Genomic DNA, 24,024 nt, shown 5'->3' with positions numbered 1-24,024 from the left:
GAGAGCTGCACGTGTAGGCTGATTTGCACTCATTTCGTATTTAAGCTCCTGCCAACTCAGCTCCCTTCCTGTGCGACTTAGCTGATTCAATGTCACTGTCTTCACTGTGGGGACTTGCTAAATCTCTTGTGTCACCAGAAGTGCCAGTGAAACTGTCATTTTTCTTTTGGGTGAGAATGTTTTCAACCTAGTTTGTCTAAAATCTTTCAATCAACATCCTGATTGGAAGAGACATTAGTAAAACATTTTCCATGTAAGAATGTTAAAAGGGCCATAGTAATGATAACAAGGACAACCAGCATTTTCTACACTTTTGCTATGTGCATGGCACTGCTTCTGGGCAGTTTGCCCATGTAATTTCATCTCCTGTAGGGACCCTGTGCAGGGGTTGCAGGTTACTCTTAGTTAGATAGGTTCATTTTGCAGATACTGGGCGAATCGGGATGCTCTACAGTCCACTGCATCCCCTGCTTTGCAGTGTTATTTGCCAGAGGACAATATGACATTACACATTAGCTTTGTGTTTTATGTTTTTGAGCTATAGTCACCTGGGGTAAGGTTAGTTGTTTATGAAAGGATAAGGGTGACCCAAATAATGCTCAGTTTGTCCACTGACATTAGAGGGAATTTCTGGGAATTACTAGCTGCAGTCTATTTCAACATTCAACAAGGAGGTTTTTCTGGAACCTCTTATTACTGGGTTCTTTTAGATACAGTGAAGGACACAGTGACTTGGGCATGGCCATGTGATTGCAGAGGGAAAGTTCTGTCCATGCACATTATCCCGCATCTCTATATGTCTGCATAGCATATTTCCTCTACCCTCTACCTCACGGCAATGAGGAGGCTTAGCATACCTAAAGAGAAGCTATCCTGCCTGACTAGTGCATTTCTTCTTTCCACTGAATCATGGTATATCCCTCTGTGCTCTGTGAACTTGGAGCCTAGTAGAAAAGCAAAAATGTTAGTAAAATCAATACATTAGAGAGCAAAGAGGACCACAAGCTGAGATCTGAAGTACATGGAACAACCAGCCATGAGTTAGCAACCCGGTGTGGTGGGCAGCCTCTCCAATGGCCTCCAAAGATCCCCACCTCCTGGTGTTCATGCTCTCGTGTCATCTCCTCTCCTTATGTGAGGCTGGACCTGGTGGCCCACAATGAATAGTTGATAACAGGTGCTGGAATGTCACTTACAAGATCAGGTTACAAAGAGAAGGCAGCTTTGCCATGGGTGCCCCCGTCACCTACTCTGAAGGAAGCCAGCTGCCTAGTTGTGAGCTTCCTTATGGAGATACCCTCCTGGCTAGAAACTGAGGCAGGCCTTCAGCCAATAGCCAGTGAGAAGCTGAGGCCTTCAGTCTGAGGAACTGAATCATACCAACAAGCATATGAGCTGGAGAACAGGCCCCTGCAGAGCCTTCATATGAAGTCTCAGCCATGGTCAAAACCAGGGCACAGTGTCCGGAGACAACGCGCTGAGAAAGCACTGGCCAAGTGGCTCTGGATTTCTGACCCATAGAAGCTGTGGGATGATAGATGTTTATTGTTTCAAGCCCCCGAAAGCTTTAGTGTAATTTGTCATGCAGAAATGGATAGCTAATATTCTTGGTAATGAGTACCATGAGTTTTTCTACTTTTGGGAGTCTTCTCCCCCAGTGTAGTGGATCACATGGAAGGGAGGAATTAAGGCAGGAAACCACAGTGCTGGGGTGAGTGTTCAGAGCCATTGGGAAGGGGCCCCTAGGCTGCTCTAGTCCTGTCCCATAGAGGTGACCCAAGATTTTTAAAATGTCAAGATTGGAGTAAGGCATGCACTAACAGTGTTACACAGCTTAAAATGTTGCGTTCAACAGGAGCAATCATGTCATGTTTATGTACCAGTAAAGCAAACTACTTCATCTGGCTACTCAAAATATGCAAAGCATTTACAAATTTGATTAATAATTATTGTCTTGTAAACTTATTTTACATGAATTCCTTTTAACACAAGCTCTTAAAATATGGTCGTTTCCCTTTGCAGTTCTTTGATGGGAAGCACAGAGACAGAATTCTTATCACGCAAACACTCAGACAAATGCGTTTTATTGCCCCCTAGTCTGTGGGGTGGTAAGTTAGAATAAGAAGGCCCCATGTTCCTGGAGCTGAAGAAGCTGGCTGTGGAGAACATGTTACTAGCAAAGGCCAAGCATCCGGGGAATGTGCTATAGGCATATGACTCACCTGCTTATGTACACATGTTCACAAGGCCATGTGTCTAGCATACAGCCGTTTCCTACGTTGAGTCTGTAATCCTTTGTTGTTTTGAATATTACTCTGGAAATTAAGTCTTTTCGTGTAATGCAGTGTTTTTAAAGAAAATAACTTTTTTTTTCTGTTTGGATATTTTTTTTTGAGACATTTGCCTATTTTAGAACTCAAATAATTAACTTAACCTATTTCACTCTTGCTTTTGTGATTGTGTGATTTAGCAAAAAGTGCATTGGGTCTCAGCAAGGGTGTGCCAGTGGAGTTCATGAAGAAAAGAATTATTTGTGGTCTCAACTTTTGATGATTGAAAGCAAATGTTTGATCCTAAACCTAATTTTAATCTAGCACATTCCCCTCTCTGTCTGTAGTTTTCTAACCAATATGTTCACAGATAACATACATTTTAAAATTAATAACTTAAATTATTCCAAGTCTTCTTGAATTATCCTCACTATAAAATTGCTTATTTTCTCCACATGATAAACATATGCTACAGACAAGAGTTATTATCCCCCTCAATAAGGTCTCTGAGAAGCTTAGCATTTTGATCAAAGACATAGCCTGTTGGTAGAAAAGCCAGACTGAGTACTCTGTTCTTTGACTTCTTTATCACATCTTTGGCATTTTACAAAATTTTAGACTTAAAAGTAAAATGGCTATCCATTTTGGCCTGGCATGATTATTAAACACACAGTCATTTACAGGTTGTTTAAAGAGAATGGTAAAAATCTCCATGTGTTTTAATCCTGGAAAGATCTCATACTTTACAAACAAATGAGTAACTTTTTAATGTGCAAAAAGGCCGGGCCTTCCTCTCAACACCTCCTTGGCCCTTGTACCCTTTCACATAAAAACAGAACAGATGCTTCGTGGTTGAATTCAAAGTAACATTTATTTATATATGTTTTATGGGAAAGTGATTAAACCTGCTTTATAGACTTGGAGGAGAATGGATAGATGAGCAATGTGATGAGTCCCAGACAACACTGGGCGTTCCAGAATGTCTTAGAGGAAAGAGTAGGAACCAAGTGTGAAATATGTGGCCTCTAATGCAAAGTGTAATCACATTAGCACATGGTTGAATATTAGAGAATCAAGTAATCCAAATTCAAGATTTATCACTCAATATCCACCTAAATTCTCGATGTATTCATGTTCTGAAACCTAAGTCTACGCTTAATAGTTTCAGTGTTAAGTAAAAAAGGCAACGTATAATGAACAACACCCAACAGCGGCATACGGTTATTATGCCAGGCTGTACATTCAGTATAATCGTTCATCTTTCAGGTGGGAGCATCAACCCTGGATAGAGGCAGAATTTTTCTCTTTAGTGCATGAGGGCCCTAAAACAAATAGAAAACAAAGAAACTTTTCTAGCTTTGGGTTAGACAGTAAGACTCATTAGAGCCAGAGGAGTCGAACTTTTCTGAAAACTTGAAGCAGGAAATAACATTAACCAACTACCTACCAGATCCTCTGTCCTGTAACTGATTGCCTTTGGTCCGCACAAAAACCAAAGCTTTGCTAATATTTTCGATTATTTCCTTGTCTCCCTCACCTCTCCCTCATAAAGAAAACAAAACTTGTTGAGTTAATAATTACTTGAAGTAATGGCAGAGCCAATAAAATTTAAAATTAAACTTAGTTGCTGTCCATTGAGATTTCCTGGGGATTAGGAATTTTTGAGGACTTGCTTAGGACCACATACTCAAGGTTAGGACCATGTGACTTTTTTTTCATTATTAAAATATCATTGATATACAGTTTTATGAAGGTTTCACATGAACAACATTGTGGTTTCAACACTCACCCACATTATCAAGTCCCCCCCGCCACTGCAGTCACTGTCCATCAGCATAGTAAGATGCTATAGAGTCATTACTTGTCTTCTCTGTGCTGTACTGCCTTCCCTGTGACCTACCTGTATTGTGATTGTGAATTATAGTGCCCCTTAATCCCTTTCTCCCTCCCTCCCCACCCACCCTCCCCAACCCCTTCCCTGTGGTAACCCCTAATCCCTTCTTGGAGTCTGAGCCTGCTGCTATTTTGTTTCTTCAGTTTTGCTTTGTTGTTATGCTCCACAAATGAGTGAAATCATCTGGTGCTTGTCTTTCTCCACCTGGCTTATTTCACTGAGCATAATACCATCTAACTCCATCCATGTTGTTGCAAATAGTAGGATTTGTTTTCTTTTTATGGCTGAATAATATTCCATTCATCTACTGATGGACACATAGGTCATTTCCATATCTTGGCTATTGTACATAGTGCTGTGATGAACACAAGGGTGCATATGTCTTTTTGAATCAGGAATCTTGTATTCAGGTAAATTCCTAGGAGTGGAATTACTGGGTCAAGTGATATTTCTGTTTTTAGTGTTTTGAGGAACCTGCATATTGTTTTCCACAATGGTTGAACCAGTTTACAGGACCATGTGACATTTATTAAGACATTCTTGAGTACCTGAATGGTTCCATGTTCTGTGTTCCTTTCACATCAGTAAACTACCCTATAAAAATAGTGTTCCCTTGAGGGAAGAGAGGAACCATCACCTTGATGTAATTTCAATATTCAGGTGTTTCCCTCTCAAAGGAAGCTGAAATTTTGGAAATGGAGTCAAGAAGTTTCCAAGGAGCTTTTTCCTTGAATTTCTTGCCACCACAAAAAAATGGTGTATATATATATATATATACATTTATATAAATTCCTCAAGCGTGGCCATAACCAGAGATCTGATTATACAATAACAGATAGCCAGTTGTCTGCAGCCTTTCAAGGCTGGGTAATGGAGCACATCCACACCCAGTAGCTCCAATTTCAAATTATTTTTACTCCAGTAACTACTAACCTTCTAGGAAGCTACTGTAGTCCCTGGATTATAAGAAACATTTTATATTTGTTGAGTACATGAGGGAATGGATTATCTTATTACCTTGATTTTGGAATTTTATCAGTTGAAAATGCACCATCTACCTAATCACAAATTATAATGGAGGGGGCACTGAAAGACACCACTAAAAATTTACTAACATATGAATTTTAGTTTGATTCCTGATTTCTGAAGTGTTAAAATGTGCTTTTTAAATTGAGGAAATACAGCACTTCTGTAAGTGTGACCTTTCCCCAGTTGCATCTTTAACCTTTATTTCCTCTCTAGAAGTCCTATCATTGCACCCATTCACTAGCCAGTATCTAATCTTCCTTCATTTTCAGCTGCTTCTTTATTTTCATGTGTGATTCCTTCAAAATTGCTGATCCTCATTGAATTGTGTTAGCATCTCTCCAGTGTAAAGCCAGCTAAAGGAAAATTGTGTGGGAAAGTGTTGCTTTCCATTGAGATTTCCTGGGGATAGGTAAGAACTCTTCATCATGGATCAGGAACTTCCAAGGACTTGCTTAGGACCACGTACCCGGGGTTAGGACCGTGTGACATTTATTCAGACATTCTCGGGTACCTGACAGTATGTGAGACAAAAAGGTGAAAAACCTCAGTATATTCACAAGTAAAGTTTAATGTGAAGAAAACTTGTAGGAATGATATGTTTTAAAATGATGGATAAAGCCAGAGGCCGATTGTATCTTTTATGAGTTTTGACTTGAGTAGGAATGATTTTATTGTGTTTCTTTTCCTTGTTCCAAGAATGAAATCTTACACTAAGTTGACAACAAGCATTTCTTTCAGTTTTCCCGTCAGTCTTTTGCTGTATCACCAGAGGAATGTAGAAATACTGGGTTATTAGCCAATGAATTCCAAAGTCAGAGACTTTTGGATTCACTGTAAGATTTTCTTTTAGGCCTAGAGTCTGTACAAATCCAAAGGTGTAACCCTGTATGTGAATTTGCTCTCATTATTTGGGTTTAATGCATTTTGTTACATTATTTATACCTGTATTACCTCCAGTGAAAATCATTTGTTAGTCCCTTTTAATTAATTTTTGGAATATAGTCAGAGTTAGCTGGGCTATGTTTTTTCCACTTCGAAATGTTAAACAGTTTGTGATATGTTTGCCTTATGTGGTTTAAGGAGTGAAAAGATTTGTCCGAGAAACTTAATTGAATTCTTAGATTGACATTTGAGACCTAATTTTCTTTTGGAAATGGAGATAGCAAAACATTATTAGGGTGGAAGTGTCATATTCTACTTGCTGTGATATTTGTTGGTGAATCTAGGCTCTGTTCCCAGCTCCAAATAGAAATGCTAAATTATCTTGCTTAAATTTCTCATCCATCATATATGCTTCTATTTCCCACTTGTCTTTCTTAATTCTTTCTTGGGATTTTGCCAGAGCCAGCATGAAAATGTCTCATGTGCTTTAAGCTTTGAGAAAAAAGACATTATAAAGTGCCTTATTTACCAACATAAATCTAACCAATTTGTGATTATTCACTTTGTGATTTTTCTCCCAGAAACCTTCCACAAGAGCTTCACTGTCTACTTAGCATAAATCTGATCAGGGCAAATATATACCTCATTTTCAGCTAATATGTGTATAGGTAATGCAGAATGCTTTTGATTAGCCTATGCCCAAATTGAGTGATAAAACACACCAGTTCCAAAATACAATACACTTTCCAGGCCAAGAAATGCATTTCAGAATATATTCCCAGCTTTTGGTCTTTTATTCTACTTCCTTCCTTAATAGAAGCATCAGTGGTTTATATATTAGCAATGGAGTTTTAAGGGTTTATCAGTAATAATCTCAATACCATAATCAAAGAATTGTCCTTTGATTATTATAGCAGTTTATAGACTTATAATAAGAAATACATCTATCATTTCTATATTAAAGCCATTAGCTTAGTGATCAGATTTAACCTTTGTTACATGTCTTTAGGTAAATTGGAAGATATGAACATTTACTGGTGTAAAACTAGGAAGTGGCAGTAACAGGAGTGATTTGCCTGTTTTTTCTGGTATTAAGCAAATTTTTCATATTCATGCGGTTGGGCTTTGAAAGACAGGCTCACAGTTTATCTTTGACCTTTGACTTGGCCATATTCATGGGAATTTGTATTTGTGGAGCAACTGAAAGCTTTCACACTACCCCTACCCCGCTGACATTCCCTGGGCGCAGTCTCTGTTATGGGGCCAGTGGATGCATTGAAGTTAGATCCGCTCCTTCCTCTGACTGCTGGGTCATGAACACTTTCTGGAGTTGGTCACTATTGCTCCAGATTGCCAGATATCTTTTCACAGCTGGCTTATGACAATTTACATTCTTTCTTTTGTCTTTTTTTCCACAGCTGTTGTGAACTTGGACAATTCTGTGGTTGACCTGGAGACCCTTCAAGCTCTCTATGAGAATGTGAGTAATAGAAAGAATTTTAGGAGTGAGTATATATAATCTATACAAAAGTACTTGCCCATGTACACATCTAGGCTCGTTGCTTTAATGTCCTCAGGAAATTTGAACTGGGGCGACTGAATTTATGTTAAGTACAGGTTTGTTAAAATACTTGCTAGGAACATATTGGACAAATGCATGGTCTCCTAGTTTTCAAGATTGTGATTCAAAGCATGCTGAATGTGAGGTCATTCACGTTCCCTCTTTTGAACTACGATCATAGTAAATATTTCAGGGGAAGTTAATTTGAGCTAAGCATTGTTCTGTGCACTCATTCATTTCATCTTCACATGAAAACTCTAGGTATGTACTATTTTTCTCCCTATTTACATATGTGAAACTTGAATGACTTGCTCAAGGTCACGCAGCTCGTGTACTGTAGCTCAGATTTAATTCATTCTGGCTCCACCTCTCCAAACTGCCATAGTTTACTTCCCTAAGTGGTAGGACATTCAGACTTTCTTCTTGGAGCACATTTTCTTCAGAAGTCGGCAGGAAAAAAGAGGAGTATCAGAGGAGTTTGATCATATAACAATGCAGTGTGTGCATTTAGGATACACTCCATGCGGTGATATATGAAATGGTTTTAGCTGGGGCATGGCATTAAACAACATTGATTCATGTAGTAAGAAAACAATTCTCTTTTCATTCCTTTTGATTGTGTCTAGGAGAAACTCTCAGTGTGAACATATTATGTCTCTCGTATATTCTTCATTTTATTTCTGCTCTTGCTTGTGATCAGCCTGGTATTTAAGCCTCCGTGCTCTTTGGGGGGCATGGCCTTAGTTGGTCCTTGACTTTTCTCTTCCAAGTCAAAGACTTCTGGCTCTGAGAGAGACATGTGATGGACAGGATGCAGACTCCTCCTGGAACACTCTCTTGAGGACAGTGTACTGGACCTGCCTGTCCATTTTGAATCTGTTACTTTTAAAAATATGTGTATACTTGGTTTCCCTGTAAGGTCACGACCTTTGTAAGAGGAAATATTTCTTATAGTGCATCAGAGAATCTATTGATGGAGTGTGGAGTTGGTGGCCCATGAGTGCTGTGAGTGCAGGGACTCAGACTGAGTCATTAATGAGAGGGAAGGTTTGAGTGGTTTACTGTGTAGTTGCCACCACATGATGCAGAACTGGAAAATACAACTCGTGTATGTAGTATATTAGTGTCCCAGTGAAATGAGTATTTAAAACATAACCATTTGAAGTTTCAGAGACTTTTTAATTCCTCCTGAGTCTTCCATACCAACCCTCTCCCAAATGGGAGAGGTATATAGAAGAAGTGAGCAAATATCAGGGAAATTAAGTTCTTCAACTGTTTGTAGGGATATATGATATCAGTGTATCTATAACTGTTTTTCTTGTACATACATTACATACACACATATGCCTGCGTTTATGTACAGAGTATGTGTGTGTGTGTATGTTACATGAAGACACATGAGTGTGTTATTTTAAACTTGTATATCCACGTACAGAAGTATATACAGAAAAAAAATACAGAAATGGGGAGCAACTGTATTTATGAAGAAAGCTTAATTTGCATTGGTTTATAGTATTTTATTCAGATTATTTGGTCTTTCAAAATAAATTAATTTCACAAAATATAAATTTCTGACTCTGAACAAACTAGATACCCAGAATTTGTGTCTACCTTTGTATCACATTCCATGCAAGTAGAACAAATATTAGCTGGCACTGGTTAAATTTGTGGTTTTCTTTTTATTATTGTTGGTAAAGTTAATGGTTCAGACTTTCACTGTGTCAGGAAAACAATTACTTTTTTGGTGGGGGTGGCTCACAGTAATATAAGTTCACGTACTAATAGGCTAGATTTTTTTTATAGCCACATTAAGTAGAGGAACTTCACAAATCCATTATGAATAACAGATAATTCTGTATAACTTATATACAGATAGAACTCATGATAATTCCTGATTAGCTTCCATTGAAGTACAAGTCCAAAGAAGGCAGAAGTATTTGTTTTATCCATGGCAATATCCACAGCATCTAGAGTTAGGTAGTGTTGGGCACATAGGAAGTATTTAGTGTGTTAAATAAATGTTTATATGAACTAATGAATGGAATCTATTGACAGGCTTTGCTTCAGGATCTCTTTTGGGCTTTCTATCACTTGGTTTTCAGATATATTTTGCCTATTCAGGCTGACTGTTACCCACTGGGAATAAGGATCTATATTGAACATCTGTGCTGTCTTGACTTTTTGTAATGCCTTAAGAGGTTTTCATATGCGAAATAATTAGTGGTTCTTTCCAGTGGGGTCTGTTAGCACAGTCATCATTTACTGTGACCTGCTGTGTATAAAAAGTGATAATAGGCATACTGGTTGAAACTTTGAAAAGGGTAAATGAGGGTTTGAAATGCTTACCTGTTTTAAGAATTCTAGGTCACTAAGGGCAGATTTCTGGGGACCTGTTTGCATATAAGGATCTTCAGTTTTCTAGGGACAAATACTGAGGGAAAACTGATTTTTCTGAGTGATATGCAAAACAGTAGTAGCTAAAGGCTTTCCCAGTTAGTTGATGAATATATCTCTAACAAAGCTAGGGGCTCCCCCTCAATTAAAAGAGAATTGACATGTATACACTCCCTAAAAATGAAAAATGCATTTATTGAAATCCCTTCTTTCCAATTGTTTTGTTCCCAAAAGAGTTATGATCATTTAAAGAACAAGATTTTTGAATTTTTAGAAATAGTAATAATTTAATGTTTATGGTGCACCCAAAACTGTCCTAAGTGCCTTACATATATGAATTTAATGCTACAAGCACCTTACCTATGACTTAAGGAAGAAGTAGTGTTGTTACCTAACCCTCCTTACACAACTAGGACACAGAGGTTCCCACTGCTCAGAGCTGGGCTGACACCCGGTCACCTCCTTGAAAGGTCACGGTTCCAAGCACAGAATTTCCTAATTTCCGGTGATGACTGAACAAGCCCCCCAGGAGGAGCTGAGATACATGGTGTGGGGGAAAGAACACGGGCTGGAAAAGTAAGGACTTTGTTCAAGGTCCAGCACCACAATTTAGTAGATGCATGGCTTCTCTACGTCAGTTGTTCCTGTTCAGTTTCAATATTCCCATTTCTAAATTGGGTTTCTAATAATCCAAAGTAACATCAGCTTTTTGTCACTGTTAAATGGATATCAAAAGAGTTCTATAGACCATTCAATGCTATTATGCTGATTACTTTTTTTTTTTATAAAAATGATTGTAGACATAGAGCTTAAAATAACTATGATTGGGAAACTGCAAATGATTGTCTCTAAGACTGGTGGGATTGAGGCTAACAAAGGTTATGTGCTGTGTGAATTAAAGTAAAACTGGACCTTTCCCTCCAGATCTGAAGATTTTGCCAAATGAAACAGAATAAAATACCTATCTGTTTACAGGCAACATGAATTAATAGAGAATACATAAAAGTTTTTTGGTCAAATTCAAAATGATACAATCATTTTTAAATTTGTATTTTTTTTTGAAACAATCTCAAAGATAAAGTTGCAGATTTGTACAAAGAACTGTTTTTTGGTATCATTTGTGAATAAATTGTGAGCCTTATGCCCTATTATCCCTGAATATTTTGTATATAGTAATAGTATTTCCTACAAACAAGCACACATTTAGCTGTAGGGAAACCATCAGCATCATTAAATTAACATTGATATATTACCATCATCTGATTCACAGATCCCCATCACATTCTGCCCATTGTTCCAATAATGTCCTTTGTATTTAGAGCATCTTTGAAATCTTGTGATGCTTTCTGTCATCTTTGCTTGGACCCTTGACTCTTTTAGCTTTGTATTATCACTATGTGTGCATATGTCTTCTCTTTCAATTTACTATACATTCCTTGTTAGTAGGATTTTTATATTCCATGCTTAGCATAATGGTGTGTATATAATATTCATAATAATTACTAATTAATTAGAGAATGACCTGAAAACAGTGCTGGTTTTGCTCTTGATATGGCTTTATAATTGAGGGAGGTGAAAATTGTGAGCCTCACTGTTTCCAATGCCATACTTTTTTGAAAGATCAGTATAAAAAGTAATGCAGCTTTCTTAAAAATAAGGTAACTTCAGAAATATTTCTTCAAAGATTCATAAGTAATCACTACGTTGATGAAATTAACCATTACTATCCCAGAAAAACTTCATCACATTATGTAGGATTTTCCAAATAAGACTTGAAATTCAAATAGTGCTGTTCTATTTTAGGGCAAACTGAACACGTGTTTCCTTCTCATTGATGTAATTTCAGAGGCTGCTGCCTTGAGAGCCCTGAGAAAGGCTAGAACCACTTTTCCTTTACCAGATGACCCTGAACTTTTTGAGTGGCCAGTAGACTGACAAGGAGTTTGGGCTTTCTCTTCTCAGCTAATACTAGTTAATATATACTTCAGTGAGCCCAAGACTATAGAAGCAGTTGTAGTTTATTTTTCCTTGCAGGACACATTTTTCCATGCAGAACCTGTGTTTCAGTGGCTAAGAGCCTGTATGTTTACATATGACTGAGAAGACTTAGGCAGCTTGCTGTGTGAATGCACATCTGTGGTATACCTTGACAGGAATCCTGCCCACTTCTTGCAATCTCTCCCCAGACTCTACAGCTATTTTACAGCTAGATTCAGATTGGCCACAGTTGCATTTCAGAATGACATGAACGTGCTCCCCATGGCCTAGCCCTCTGCTCCCGCCCCAGATCACAAAAGGGCACAACAGAAGCTGTAGTTCCAACTACAGGAAACCAGTATGTTTACCATTTCCAGGGTGACTGGGGTTCCAGCTACCAATTTTCATTCATAGTATGTCAGATAAACAGGTAAGAGCTATCCAGCAACCCCATCCAACTATAATGGAAGTTTTGTATCTTCTCTATGCTGTGTAGTGATGTGGAATGAAGGAATGAATGACTGAAGTTTTGTATCTTCTCTATGCTGTGCAGTGGTGTGGAATGAAGTAATGAATGAAGTTTTGTATTTTCTCTATGCTGTGCAGTGTTGTGGAATGAAAGAATGAATGGATGAAGTTTTGTATCTTTATGCTGTGCAGTGGTGTGGAATGAATGAATGAAGTTTTGTGTCTTCTCTATGCTGTGCAGTGGTGTGGAATGAAGGAATGAATGCATGAAGTTTTGTATCTTCTCTATGCTAGGTAGTGCTGTGGAATGAAGGAATGAATGAAGTTTTGTATCTTCTCTATGCTAGCTAGTAGTGTGGAATGAAGGAATGAATGAAGTTTTGTATCTTTATGCTGTTCAGTGGTGTGGAATGAAGGAATAAATGAATGAAGTTCTGTGTCTTCTCTATGCTGTGCAGTGATGTAGAATGAAGTAATGAATGAATGATGTTTTATATCTTCTCTGTTGTGCAGTGGTGTGGAATGAAGGAATGAATGAATGAATGAAGTTTTTATCTTCTCTATGCAGTTGTATGGAATGAAGTTTTGTATGTTCTCTATGCTAGGCAGGGCTGTGGAGTGAAGGAATGAATGAGTGAAGTTTTGCATCTTTATGCTCTGCAGTGGTGTGGAGTGAAGGAGTGAATGAATGAAGTTTTGTATCTTCTCTGCTGTGCAATGGCGTGGAGTGAAGGAATGAATGAGTGAAGTTTTGTATCTTCTCTATCTTGTGCAGTGGTGTGGAGTGAAGGAAGGAATGAATGAAGTTCTGTGTCTTCTCTATGCTGTGCAATGGTGTGGAGTGAAGGAAAGAATGAATGAAGTTCTGTGTCTTCTGTGCTGTGCAGTGGTGTAGAGTGAAGGGATGAATGAATGAAGTTCTGTGTCTTCTCTATGCTGTGCAGTGGTGTGGAGTGAAGGAAGGAATGAATGAAGTTCTGTGTCTTCTCTGTGCTGTGCAGTGGTGTGGAGTGAAGGAAAGAATGAGTGGATGGACGGGCTCTGATTCAGAAGCTCAGCACAGGAAACCATCCAGACTGGCGTTGACTTAGGCTCCCCTCCCCCGTGTACTCCCGGCTTCCTAACTTGCGGATGTATGAAACTTCAGCCTGCTGATTCCCATTCACCAGTATTTCTTCATTTGTCACCACCAACTTCTCTTTAGCTGAAAAATTCTGTGACTGCCTTTATACACCGCTCTTATATTCCAGCCAATAAGCTCTTCTCACTCGGTACTCTTCTTCTTCCCACTTCTCCCTTTTTAAAGTATGCTGAGATGTCCCTCAAACCAAAAAGAAAGAAAAATAGAAATAACTCACCTCCTTTTCTTCATTACTCATTTCATTTGGGAGTATTTATGGACTGCTAATGTCAGGCACTGTACTAGGATCCGTGCTTGGTGGTAGTGGCCTCTGTGCTTGGATGTCGTACAGTTCTCCTAGTGAATGACTTCTGTCTGGTTCATGTGCACACACTCAGAAACAGAAGGAACGATGGGAAAGTGCAGCCACAGCTGTGCCATGACGACATGTAATCGACAGGGACAGAGCATCTCTGAGGGAGGGACACTGGGAGCGAAAGCTGGAGTCACCTGAGAAGAGAGCCAAAGTGTAAGCAGAGAGCGAAGTGTGTGCCGAGATGGAGGGGCATGGAAGCAGAGGTAGCCGACCGGGGAGGAAGGGAAGCGTGTGTGAGGCGAGTGTGCTCCGGGGAGACTGGGCAGGAGGATGGGATGTGAAAGCCAGCAGTGGCTAGATTGAGCTACGGTGCTGAGGACCTTTTAAGAGACTTGTGGAATTTTCAATTTTTCCTTTTAATCTGTCCATTTTTGCTTTATGTATTTTGAGCCTTTTAAAATTAGGTCTTTAGAATTTTGTCTTTCTGTTGAATGCTGTGTTTATCATTATGAAATATTTTTCTTTACTCTGATAAATAGCACCCTTTGTCTTGAAGTTTACTTTAGTACGTAAAGCCATTCTACCTGTCTGATGCCTACTGTTTCCTTGGGTTTTCTTGTTCTACCCATGCATTTCCAATTTCCCTGTGTCTTTCTGTTAGAACTACATCTCTTGTAGGTGGTACATTTTTGGTCTTGCTTTTTATCCGCTCTGGGAAGCTCTTCCTTCTTGGAGCATTTAAATGTTAATATTTAATGCAATTGTTGTTCTGCTTACATTTAGGTCCATAATTTTTTGTTTGTCCCCAGCTCTTTGTTTCTCTGGTTGCCCCCTTCTGCCTTATTTAGGCCTGAATACATGTCTTTTCCCTTTATTTATTTATTTTTGTTTCTTATTACCTGATTTTTATTGGTTTCTGAGCTACACTTCTGTGTTACTTTCTTATTATTATCTGTTGCTCTAGGAACTATAATATATGCCCCTAAACTTTCACACTCTACTTACACACAGTTAATATTATAAAATGTACAAACCTTGATGATGCCATCAATGGCTTTTTAATGTCTCTCCTGCGTACTTAATGTTTTAATTGGCATATGAGTAACATTTATAAACACTCAAATCCATGTGGCATCAGTGTAGGTCTTGTTTTACATAGTAATGTATATTTAAAGAACTTAAAGATAGTCTTTTATAAGTCACCCACATTTTCTCCATTTCAGAAACTCTTCTTTGTTCCATTTTTTAAAATTGTGTGTAAGAACACTTAACATAAGATCTAAACTTTAAACAGATTTTTTTTAGGTGTACAATATTGTTATCCATAGATACAATGTTGTATGACAGATCTCTAGAAGTTTTCACCTTAACATAAATGAAATTTTATGCCCGTTGACTAGCAACTCCCCATTTCTCACTCTGTCTGTCCCTGGCAACCATCATTCTATTATTTTCTTCTAGGAGTTTGACCAGTTTAGGTACTTCATATAAGTGGACTCAAGTAGTATTTGTATTTCTATGACAGGTTATTTAACTTAGCATAATATCCTCAAGATTCATCCATGTTGTCATATATTGCAGAGTTTTCTTTCTGAAGGTTGAGTGATTTTCCATTGTATGAACATATCATATTTTCTTTATCCATTCCTCTGTCAATGCACATTTAGTTGTTTTCAGATCTTGGCCATTGTGAATAGCGCTGCAGTGTACATGGAAGCACAACATCTCTTTAGAAAACCTAATTTAAATTATTTTGTATAAATACCCAGAAGTGAGATTCCTGAATTATTATATGGATTATTTAATTTTTTGAGGAACTCATATACTGTTTCCATAGGAGTGGCACCATTTTTTCATTCCAACCAACAATATACAAGGGTTGCAATTTCTCCATATTCTTGCCAACACTTGTTGTCTTTGTTTTTTGGTAGTAGCTTTCCTGACAGATATGTGGTGATATCTCACTGTGGCTTTGATTTGCATTTTCCTAATGACTAGTGATGTTCATCTTTTAATATCCCAGTTGGCCATTTGTATGTCTTCTTGGTAGAAATATCTGTTTAAGTCTTCAGTGTATTTTTAAATTGAGTTATATTAGACTCGTAGACACTGAGAAGTGACTAGTGGTTACCGAGGGGGATGGGTGGAGGAGGAGGGGGAGGGGAATAAAGGGACACAGTAATTCAGTCACAACATAAGTTGATCATGGGGATGGTAGGTAGTACAGCAAGGGGAATACAGACAATGATTCTGTAACATCTTTCTATGTTGATAGTAACTGTATTGGGGTTAGCATTTGATAATGTGGGTAACTGTTAAATGACTGTATGGTACATTTGAAACCAACATAAGATTGTATAGCAACAATACTTAATTAAAAAAAGAACAAGTTACTTGAAAGAGGGGTTCTGCTTTGGCTGCTTATAGTCTATAGAACTAAAAAAAGAATTGAGTTATATTAGTTTTTTTTGTGTTGAGTTGTCAGAATTCCATATGTATTTTGAAAATTAACTCCACATCAGGTACATGGTTTGTAAATATTATTGTCCCACTTGTGTATTTTTACTTTTGCTGCCTGTGTTTTTGGTGTCATATCCTTGAAATCATTGCAAAGGCTAATGTCATGAAGATTTTCCCTACATTTTTTCTATGAGTTTTAAAATTTCGAGTCTTATATTTAAGTCTCTAGTCAATTTTGAGTTGATTTTTGTGTGTGGTATAAGCTAACAGTCCAATTTCCTTTTTCTATATGTGAATATTTCATTTTCCAGCACCATTTGTTGAAGAGACTGTCATTCCCCAGTTTATATTCTTGGCATACTTGCTGGAGATCAATAGATTGTGTATGCATTAACTTATTTCTGGGTTCTGTTCCACTGGTCTATATATCTGTCTGTAGATTAGTACAACACTGTTTTTTAATTACTGTAGCTTTATAATAAGTTTGAGATCAGAAAGTGTGATGTTGGCAGGTGTTTATCTTTTTCAAGATTGTTTTGGCTATTTGGGGCCTTTTGTTGGCCCATACAAAGTTTAACTTTGTTTTTTTCTATTTTTGTAAAAACAGCCAGTGGGATTTTTCATTGATCTATAGATTGCTTTGGACACTATCGATATCTCAACAATAGTAAGTCTTCTAATCCATGAACACAGAATGTCTGTTCATTTGCGTCATCTTTAATTTACAGTATTTTGTAGTTTTCAGTGTACAAGTCTTTTACTTCAATAATTAAGTTTATGATTAAGTATTTTATTCTTTTGATGTTATAAATGGGGTTGTTTTCTTAATTTCCTTTCCAGATAGTTCATTATTAGTTTATAGAAATGTAGCTGACTTAAATCCTGAAACTTCACTGAACTCATTAATTAGTTCTAGCAGGGTTTTTTTTGAAACATTAGGGTTTCCTAAGTAAGAAAGATCATATTTTCTAAGTAAGATCACATCATCTTAAAACAGAGAAAATTTTGATCTTTTCCAAATTTGGATTCCTTTCTTCCGTTTTCTTTTTCTCCATATTTTTTCCCCTAGTCCTCTGGCTATGGCTTCCAGTATTATACTGAACAGAAATGGTAAGAGTGGGCATCACTGCCTTGTTCCTGTTGCTTTCAGCTTTCTGCCATTGAAAAGTAATAGCTTTTCATATATGACCTTTATTTATTTATTTGTTTGTTTGTTTATTTTGGTATCATTGATCTACAATTACATGAGGAACATTATGTTTACTAGGCTCCCCCCTTCACCAAGTCCCCCCCAACAAACCCCATTACAGTCACTGTCCATCAGCATAGTAAGACACTGTAGAGTCACTACTTGTCTTCTTTGTGTTGCACAGCCCTCCTCATGCCTCCCGCCACATTATACATGCTAATCATAGTGCCCCTTTCTCCCCCCACCCCCTTGTTGCTTCCTTCCCACCCATCCTCCCCAGTCCCTTTCCCTTTGGTAACTGTTAGTCCATTCTTGGGTTCTGTGATTCTGCTGCTGTTTTGTTCCTTCAGTTTCTTCTTTGTTCTTATACTCCACAGATGAGTGAAATCATTTGGTACTTGTCCTTCTCCGCCTGGCTTATTTCACTGAACATAATGCCCTCTAGCTCCATCCATGTTGTTGCAAATATAGGATTTGTTTTCTTATGGCTGAATAATATTCCATTGTGTATATGTACCACATCTTCTTTATCCATTCATCTACTGATGGACACTTAGGTTGCTTCCATATCTTGGCTATTGTAAAAAGTGCTGCAATAACCTAGGGGTGCATATGTCTTTTTCAAACTGGGCAGCTGCATTCTTAGGGTAAATTCCTATAAGTGGAATTCCTGGGTCAAATGATATTTCTATTTTGAGCTTTTTGAGGAACCTCCATACTTCTTTCCACAATGGTGGAACTAGTTTACATGCCCACCAGCAGTGTAGGAGGGTTCCCCTTTCTCCACAACCTCGCCAACATTTGTTGTTGTTTGTCTTTGGATGGTGGTGATCCTTAGTGGTGTGAGGTGATATCTCATTGTGGTTTTAATTTGCATTTCTCTGATGAATAGCAATGTGGAGCATCTTTTCATGTGTCTGTTGGCCATCTGAATTTCTTCTTTGGAGAACTGTCTGTTCAGCTCCTCTGCCCATTTTTTGATTGGATTGTTTGCTTTTTTGTTTGTTGAGGTGCGTGAGCTCTTTATATATTTTAGATGTCAACGCTTTATCAGATCTGTCATTTATGAATATATTCTCCCATACTGTAGGATGCCTTTTTGTTCTATTGGTGGTATCTTTTGCTGTACAGAAGCTTTTCAGCTTGATATATTCCCACTTGTTCATTTTTGCTTTTGTTTCCCTTGCCCAAGGAGATATGTTCATGAAGAGGTCACTCATGTTTATGTCCAAGAGATTTTTGCCTATGTATTTTTCCAAGAGTTTTATGGTTTCATGACTTACATTCAGGTCTTTGATCCATTTCATATTTACTTTTGTGTATGTGGTTAGACAATGATCCAGTTTCATACTCTTACATGTAGCTGTCCAGTTTTGCCAACACCATCTGTTGAAGAGACTGTCATTTCCCCATTGGGGAATGTCCCATGGCTCCTTTATCATATATTAATTGACCATATATGTTTGGGTTAATATCTTGATTCTCTATTCTGTTCCACTGGTCTGTGGGTCTATTCTTGTGCCAGTACCAAATTTTCTTGATTACTGTGGCTTTGTAGTAGAGCTTGAAATTGGGAAGTGAGATTCCCCCCCACCCCACTTTACTCTTCCTTCTCAGGATTGCTCTGGCTATTTGGGGTCTTTGGTGGTTCCATATGAATTTTAGAACTGTTTGTTCCAGTTCATTGAAGAATGCTGTTGGTATTTTGATATGGATTGCATTGAATGTGTACGTTGCTTTAGGCAGGATGGCCATTTTGACAATATTAATTGTTCCTAGGCAAGAACATGAGACGAGTTTCCATTTGTTAGTGTCCTCTTTAATTTCTCTTAAGAGTGTCTTGTAGTTTTCAGGGTATAGGTCTTTCACTTCCATGGTTAGGTTTATTCCTAAGTATTTTATTCTTTTTGATGCAATTGTGAATGGATTCATGATTTATCTTTCTGCTGGTTCATCGTTAGTGTATAAGAAAGCAACAGATTTCTGTGTATTAATTTTATATCCTGCAACTTTGCTGAATTCAGATATTAGTCCTAGTAGTTTTGGCGTGGAGTCTTTAGGGTTTTTTATGTACAATGTCATGTCATCTGCAAATAGTGACAGTTTGACTTCTTCTTTACCAATCTGGATGCTTTGTATTTCTTTGTTTTGTGTGATTGCTGTGGCTAGACCTCTAGTACTATGTTGAGTAGAAGTGGGGAGAGTAGGCATCCCTGTCTTGTTCCCAATCATACTTGATCTCGCTGTTCAGTATGATGTTGGCTGTGGATTTGTCATATATGGCCTTTAGTATGTTGAGGTACTTGTCATCTATACCCATTTTGTTGAGAGTTTTTATCATGAATGGATGTTGAATTTTGTCGAATGCTTTTTCAGCATCTATGGAGATGATCATGTGGTTTTTGTCCTTTTTGTTGATGTGGTGGATGATGTTGATGGATTTTCGAATGTTGTACCATCCTTGCATCCCTGAGATGAATCCCATTTGGTCATGGTGTATGATCCTCTTGATGTATTTTTGAATTCGGTTTGCTAATATTTTGTTGAGTATTTTTGCATCTATGTTCATCGGGGATATTCTGTAATTTTCTTTTTTAGTGGGGTCTTTGCCTAGTTTTGGTATTAGAGTGATGCTGGCTTCATAGAATGAGTTTGGAAGTATTCCCTCCTCTTCTATTTCTTGGAAAACTTTAAGGAGAATGGGTATTATGTCTTCTCTGTAGGTCTGATAAAATTCCGTGGTAAATCCATCTGGCCTGGGTGTTTTGCTCTTGGGTAGTTTTTTGATTAGTGCTTCAATTTCGTTGCTGGTAATTTGTCTTCTTAGATTTTCTGTTTCTTCCTTGGTCAGTCTTAGAAGGCTGTATTTTTCTAGGAAGTTGTCCTTTTTCTAGGTTTCCCAGCTTGTTAGCATATAGATTCTCATAGTATTCTCTAATGATTCTTTGTATTTATGTGGGGTCCGTAGTGATTTTTCCTTTCTTGTTTCTGATTCTGTTGGTGTGTGTAGATTCTCTCTTTCTCTTAATAAGTCTGGCTAGAGGGCTTATCTATTTTGTTTATTGTCTCAAAGAACCAGCTCTCGGTTTCATTGATTTTTTTCTGTTATTTTCTCAGTTTTATTTATTTCTTCTCTGATCTTTATTATGTCCCTCCTTCTGCTGACTTTAGGCCTCATTTGTTCTTCTTTTGCCAATTTCAGTAATTGTGTCTTTCACCTATTCATTTGGGATTGTTCTTCCTTCTTTAAATATGCCTGCATTGCTATATACTTTCCTCTTAAGACTGCTTTTACTGCATCCTACAGAATTTGGGGCATTGTGGTGTTGTTGTCATTTGTCTCCCTATATTGCTTGATCTCTATTTTAATTTGGTCATTATTCCATTGATTATTTAGTAGCGTGTTGTTAAGCCTCCATGTGTTTGTGAGCCTTTTTATTTTCTTTGTACAATTTATTTCTAGTTTTATACCTTTGTGGTCTGAGAAGTTGGTTGGTAAAATTTCAATCTATTTGAATTTACTGAGGCTTTTTTTGTTGCCTAGTATGTGGTCTATTCTGGAAAATGTTCCATGTGCTCTTGAGAAGAATGTGCATCCTGCTGCTTTTGGGTGTAGAGTTCTGTAGATATCTATTAGGTCCCTCTGTTCTAGTGTGTTGTTCAGTACCTCTGTGTCCTTACTTATTTTCTGTCTGGTGGATCTGTCCTTTGGAGTGAGTGGTGTGTTGAAGTCTCCTAGAACGAATGCATTGCATTCTGTTTCCTCCTTTAATTCTGTTAGTAGTTAGTAGTTGTTTCACGTATGTTGGTGCTCCTGTATTGGGTGCATATATATTTATAATGGTTACATCCTCTTGTTGGACTGACCCCTTTATCATTATGTAATGTCCTTTTTATCTCTTGTTACTTTCTTTGTTTTGACATCTATATTGTCTGATACTAGTACTGCAACACCTGCTTTTTTCTCCCCATTGTTTGTATGAAATATCTTTTTCTATCCCTTGACTTTTAGTCTGTGTATGTCTTTGGGTTTGAGGTGGGTCTCTTGTAAGCAGTATATAGATGGGTCTTGCTTTTTTATCCATTCTGTTACTCTGTGTCTTTTGATTGGTACATTTAGTCCACTTACTTTTAGGGTGATTATTGAAAGATATGTACTTATTGCCATTGCATGCTTTAGATTCATGGTTACCAAAGTTTCAAGGGAGGCTTCTTTAGTATCTAATTGTCTAACTTAACTCACTTATTAAGCTATTATAAACACAGTCTGATGATTCTGTATTTCTCTCCCTTCTTATTCCTCCTCCTCCATTCTTTATATGTTAGGTGTTTTATTGTGTACTCTTTTGTGTTTCCTTTGACTGCTTTTGTGTGTAGTTGATCTTATGTTTTGCCTTTAGCTAGTATTTGGTTGGTCTGCTTTGTTCGCTGTAATTTTATTTTCTCTGGTGACATTTATTTAGCCTTAGGAGTGCTTCCATCTAGAGCAGCCCCTTTAAAATATCCTGTAGAGATGGTTTATGGGAGGCAAATTCCCTCAACTTTTGTTTGTCTGGGAATTGTTTAATTCCTCCTTCATATTTAAATGGTAATTGTGCTGGATACAGTATTCTTGGTTCAAGACCCTTCTGTTTCATTGCATTAAATATATCATGCCATTCTCTTCTGGCCTGTAAGGTTTCTGTTGAGAAGTCTGATGATAGCCTGATGGGTTTTCCTTTGTAGGTGACCTTTTTTCTCTCTCTGGCTGCCTTTAATACTCTGTCCTTGTCCTTGATCTTTGCCATTTTAATTTTTATGTGTCTTAGTGTTGTCCTCCTTGGTTCCCTTGTGTTGGGAGATCTGTGGGCTTCCGTGGTCTGAGAGAGTATTTGCTCCCCCAGTTTGGGGAAGTTTTCATCAATTATTTCTTCAAAGACCCTTTCTATCCCTTTTTCCCTCTCTTCTTCTTCTGGTACCCCTATAATGCGAATATTGTTGTGTTTGGTTTGGTCACATAGTTCTCTTAATATTGTTTCATTCCTGGAGATCCTTTTATCTCTCTCTGCCTCAGTTTCTCTGTGTTCCTGTTCTCTGTTCTCTATTCCATTAACGGCCTCTTGCACCTTATCCTGTCTGCTCTTATGTCATTCCAGAGATTGTTTTATTTCTGTATTCTCCCTCCTAATTTGATCCTTCAGCTCTTGCCTATTTCTCTGCAGTTCCATCAGCATGGTTATGACCTTTATTTTGAATTCTTTTTCAGGAAGATTGGTTAAATCTCTCTCCCCAGGCTCCCTCTCGGGGGTTGTCTGGGTAATTCTGGACTGGATCAAATTCTTCTGCCTTTTCATGGCGACAGAGGTAGTTGTAGGCAGTTGGCGCATTTGTCAGCTGGGAGAACAACGTCCCTTCCTGCGCCTTGCCCTTCTCTGCTGCCTGGGTCAGTTACCCACACATGGGGAGCAGCTTCCAGTTTAATTTCCTGAGCCGCCGCAGGCGAGGCAGCTGTTGGGGCAGCCCAGTGCCCCATGGGGAGAGGCAGGCGCATCAGATGTGCTCCCCTGTGAGAATGGTGACCTTTGGCACCATGTCCCAGCTTCCTCTTCTGTGCTGGGCTGCCGCCTGCCAGCGGGGCCTCTGAGTCTGGCCCAGGCATCTGCAGAGGAGGTTCTGGGTGACTGCTGTGGGCGTGGCCGCTCTCAGGCTACTCCCCTACTGTGGTGGGGCCATGTGGGAGGGGGAATTGACAGGATGCTGTTTATCACCATGAGGGGCTTCAGAGCTGCGTTGCCTCCCAGGGGGCTGGGGTGCCTGAAATTGCCCGGGATTCCCAGCTGCTGGGCTGAGCGTGCCGGGACGGTTCCATCCAGCTGTGAGGCCCCTGTCCCTTTAAGACTTTCTAAAAACACTCACTTTTCTTTTGTCCCAGGGGTGCCATCTGCGGGGACCCACTCACAGGTTTTACTGTTCCGTTTCCCTAATATCCAGCACACCATGCACTGTGTGTCTGCACTCCTGGTGTGGATGGCTAGGGTTGGGTATTTAGCAGTCCTGGGCTTTCACTCCCTCCCTGCTCTGACTCCTTTCCTCCTGCTGGGGAGCTGGAGTGGTGGAAGTGCTCGGGTCCCACTGGGCCGCAGCTTGTATCTTACCCCCTTCGTGAGGTGCTGAGTTCTTGCAAATGTAGATGTAGCCTGACCGTTGTAGTGTATCTTCTGGCCTCTCTTTTAGGAATAGTTGTATTTGTTGTGTTTTCAAAAATATATATGGTTTTGGGAGGAGATTTCGTTTGCCCTACTCACGTTGCCATCTTGGCTCCTCAATATGACCTTTATTTTGTTGAGGTAATTTCTCTCTAGTCTAGTTTATTGAGAGTTTTTATCATGAAAGGGCATTATATTTTATCAAATTCCTTTTTTATATTTTGATAATCACATAATTTAGCCTTCATTTTCTTAATGTAATATATCACAGTACTTGAT

The 24,024-nt window shown here is 38.5% G+C and overlaps 1 protein-coding gene across 2 annotated transcripts in view; it reads left to right on the top strand.

Annotated features, from left to right (window-relative positions):
* The window catches only part of FMN2 (formin 2), a 326,516-nt gene that overhangs the window by 159,488 nt on the left and 143,004 nt on the right, over positions 1-24,024 (top strand). For both annotated transcript variants that reach the window (XM_036918446.2, XM_057507879.1), the window contains exon 8: positions 7,494-7,555. In XM_036918446.2, coding sequence (XP_036774341.2) covers positions 7,494-7,555 — 62 coding nt within the window. The remainder of the gene's footprint in view (positions 1-7,493; positions 7,556-24,024) is intronic.

The sequence above is a fragment of the Manis pentadactyla genome, chromosome 9 (genome assembly GCF_030020395.1).
Source record: "Manis pentadactyla isolate mManPen7 chromosome 9, mManPen7.hap1, whole genome shotgun sequence".
NCBI lineage: Eukaryota > Metazoa > Chordata > Mammalia > Pholidota > Manidae > Manis > Manis pentadactyla.
Note: the sequence above shows the minus strand (reverse complement) of the source record. Positions and strands in the feature narration are given on the sequence as shown.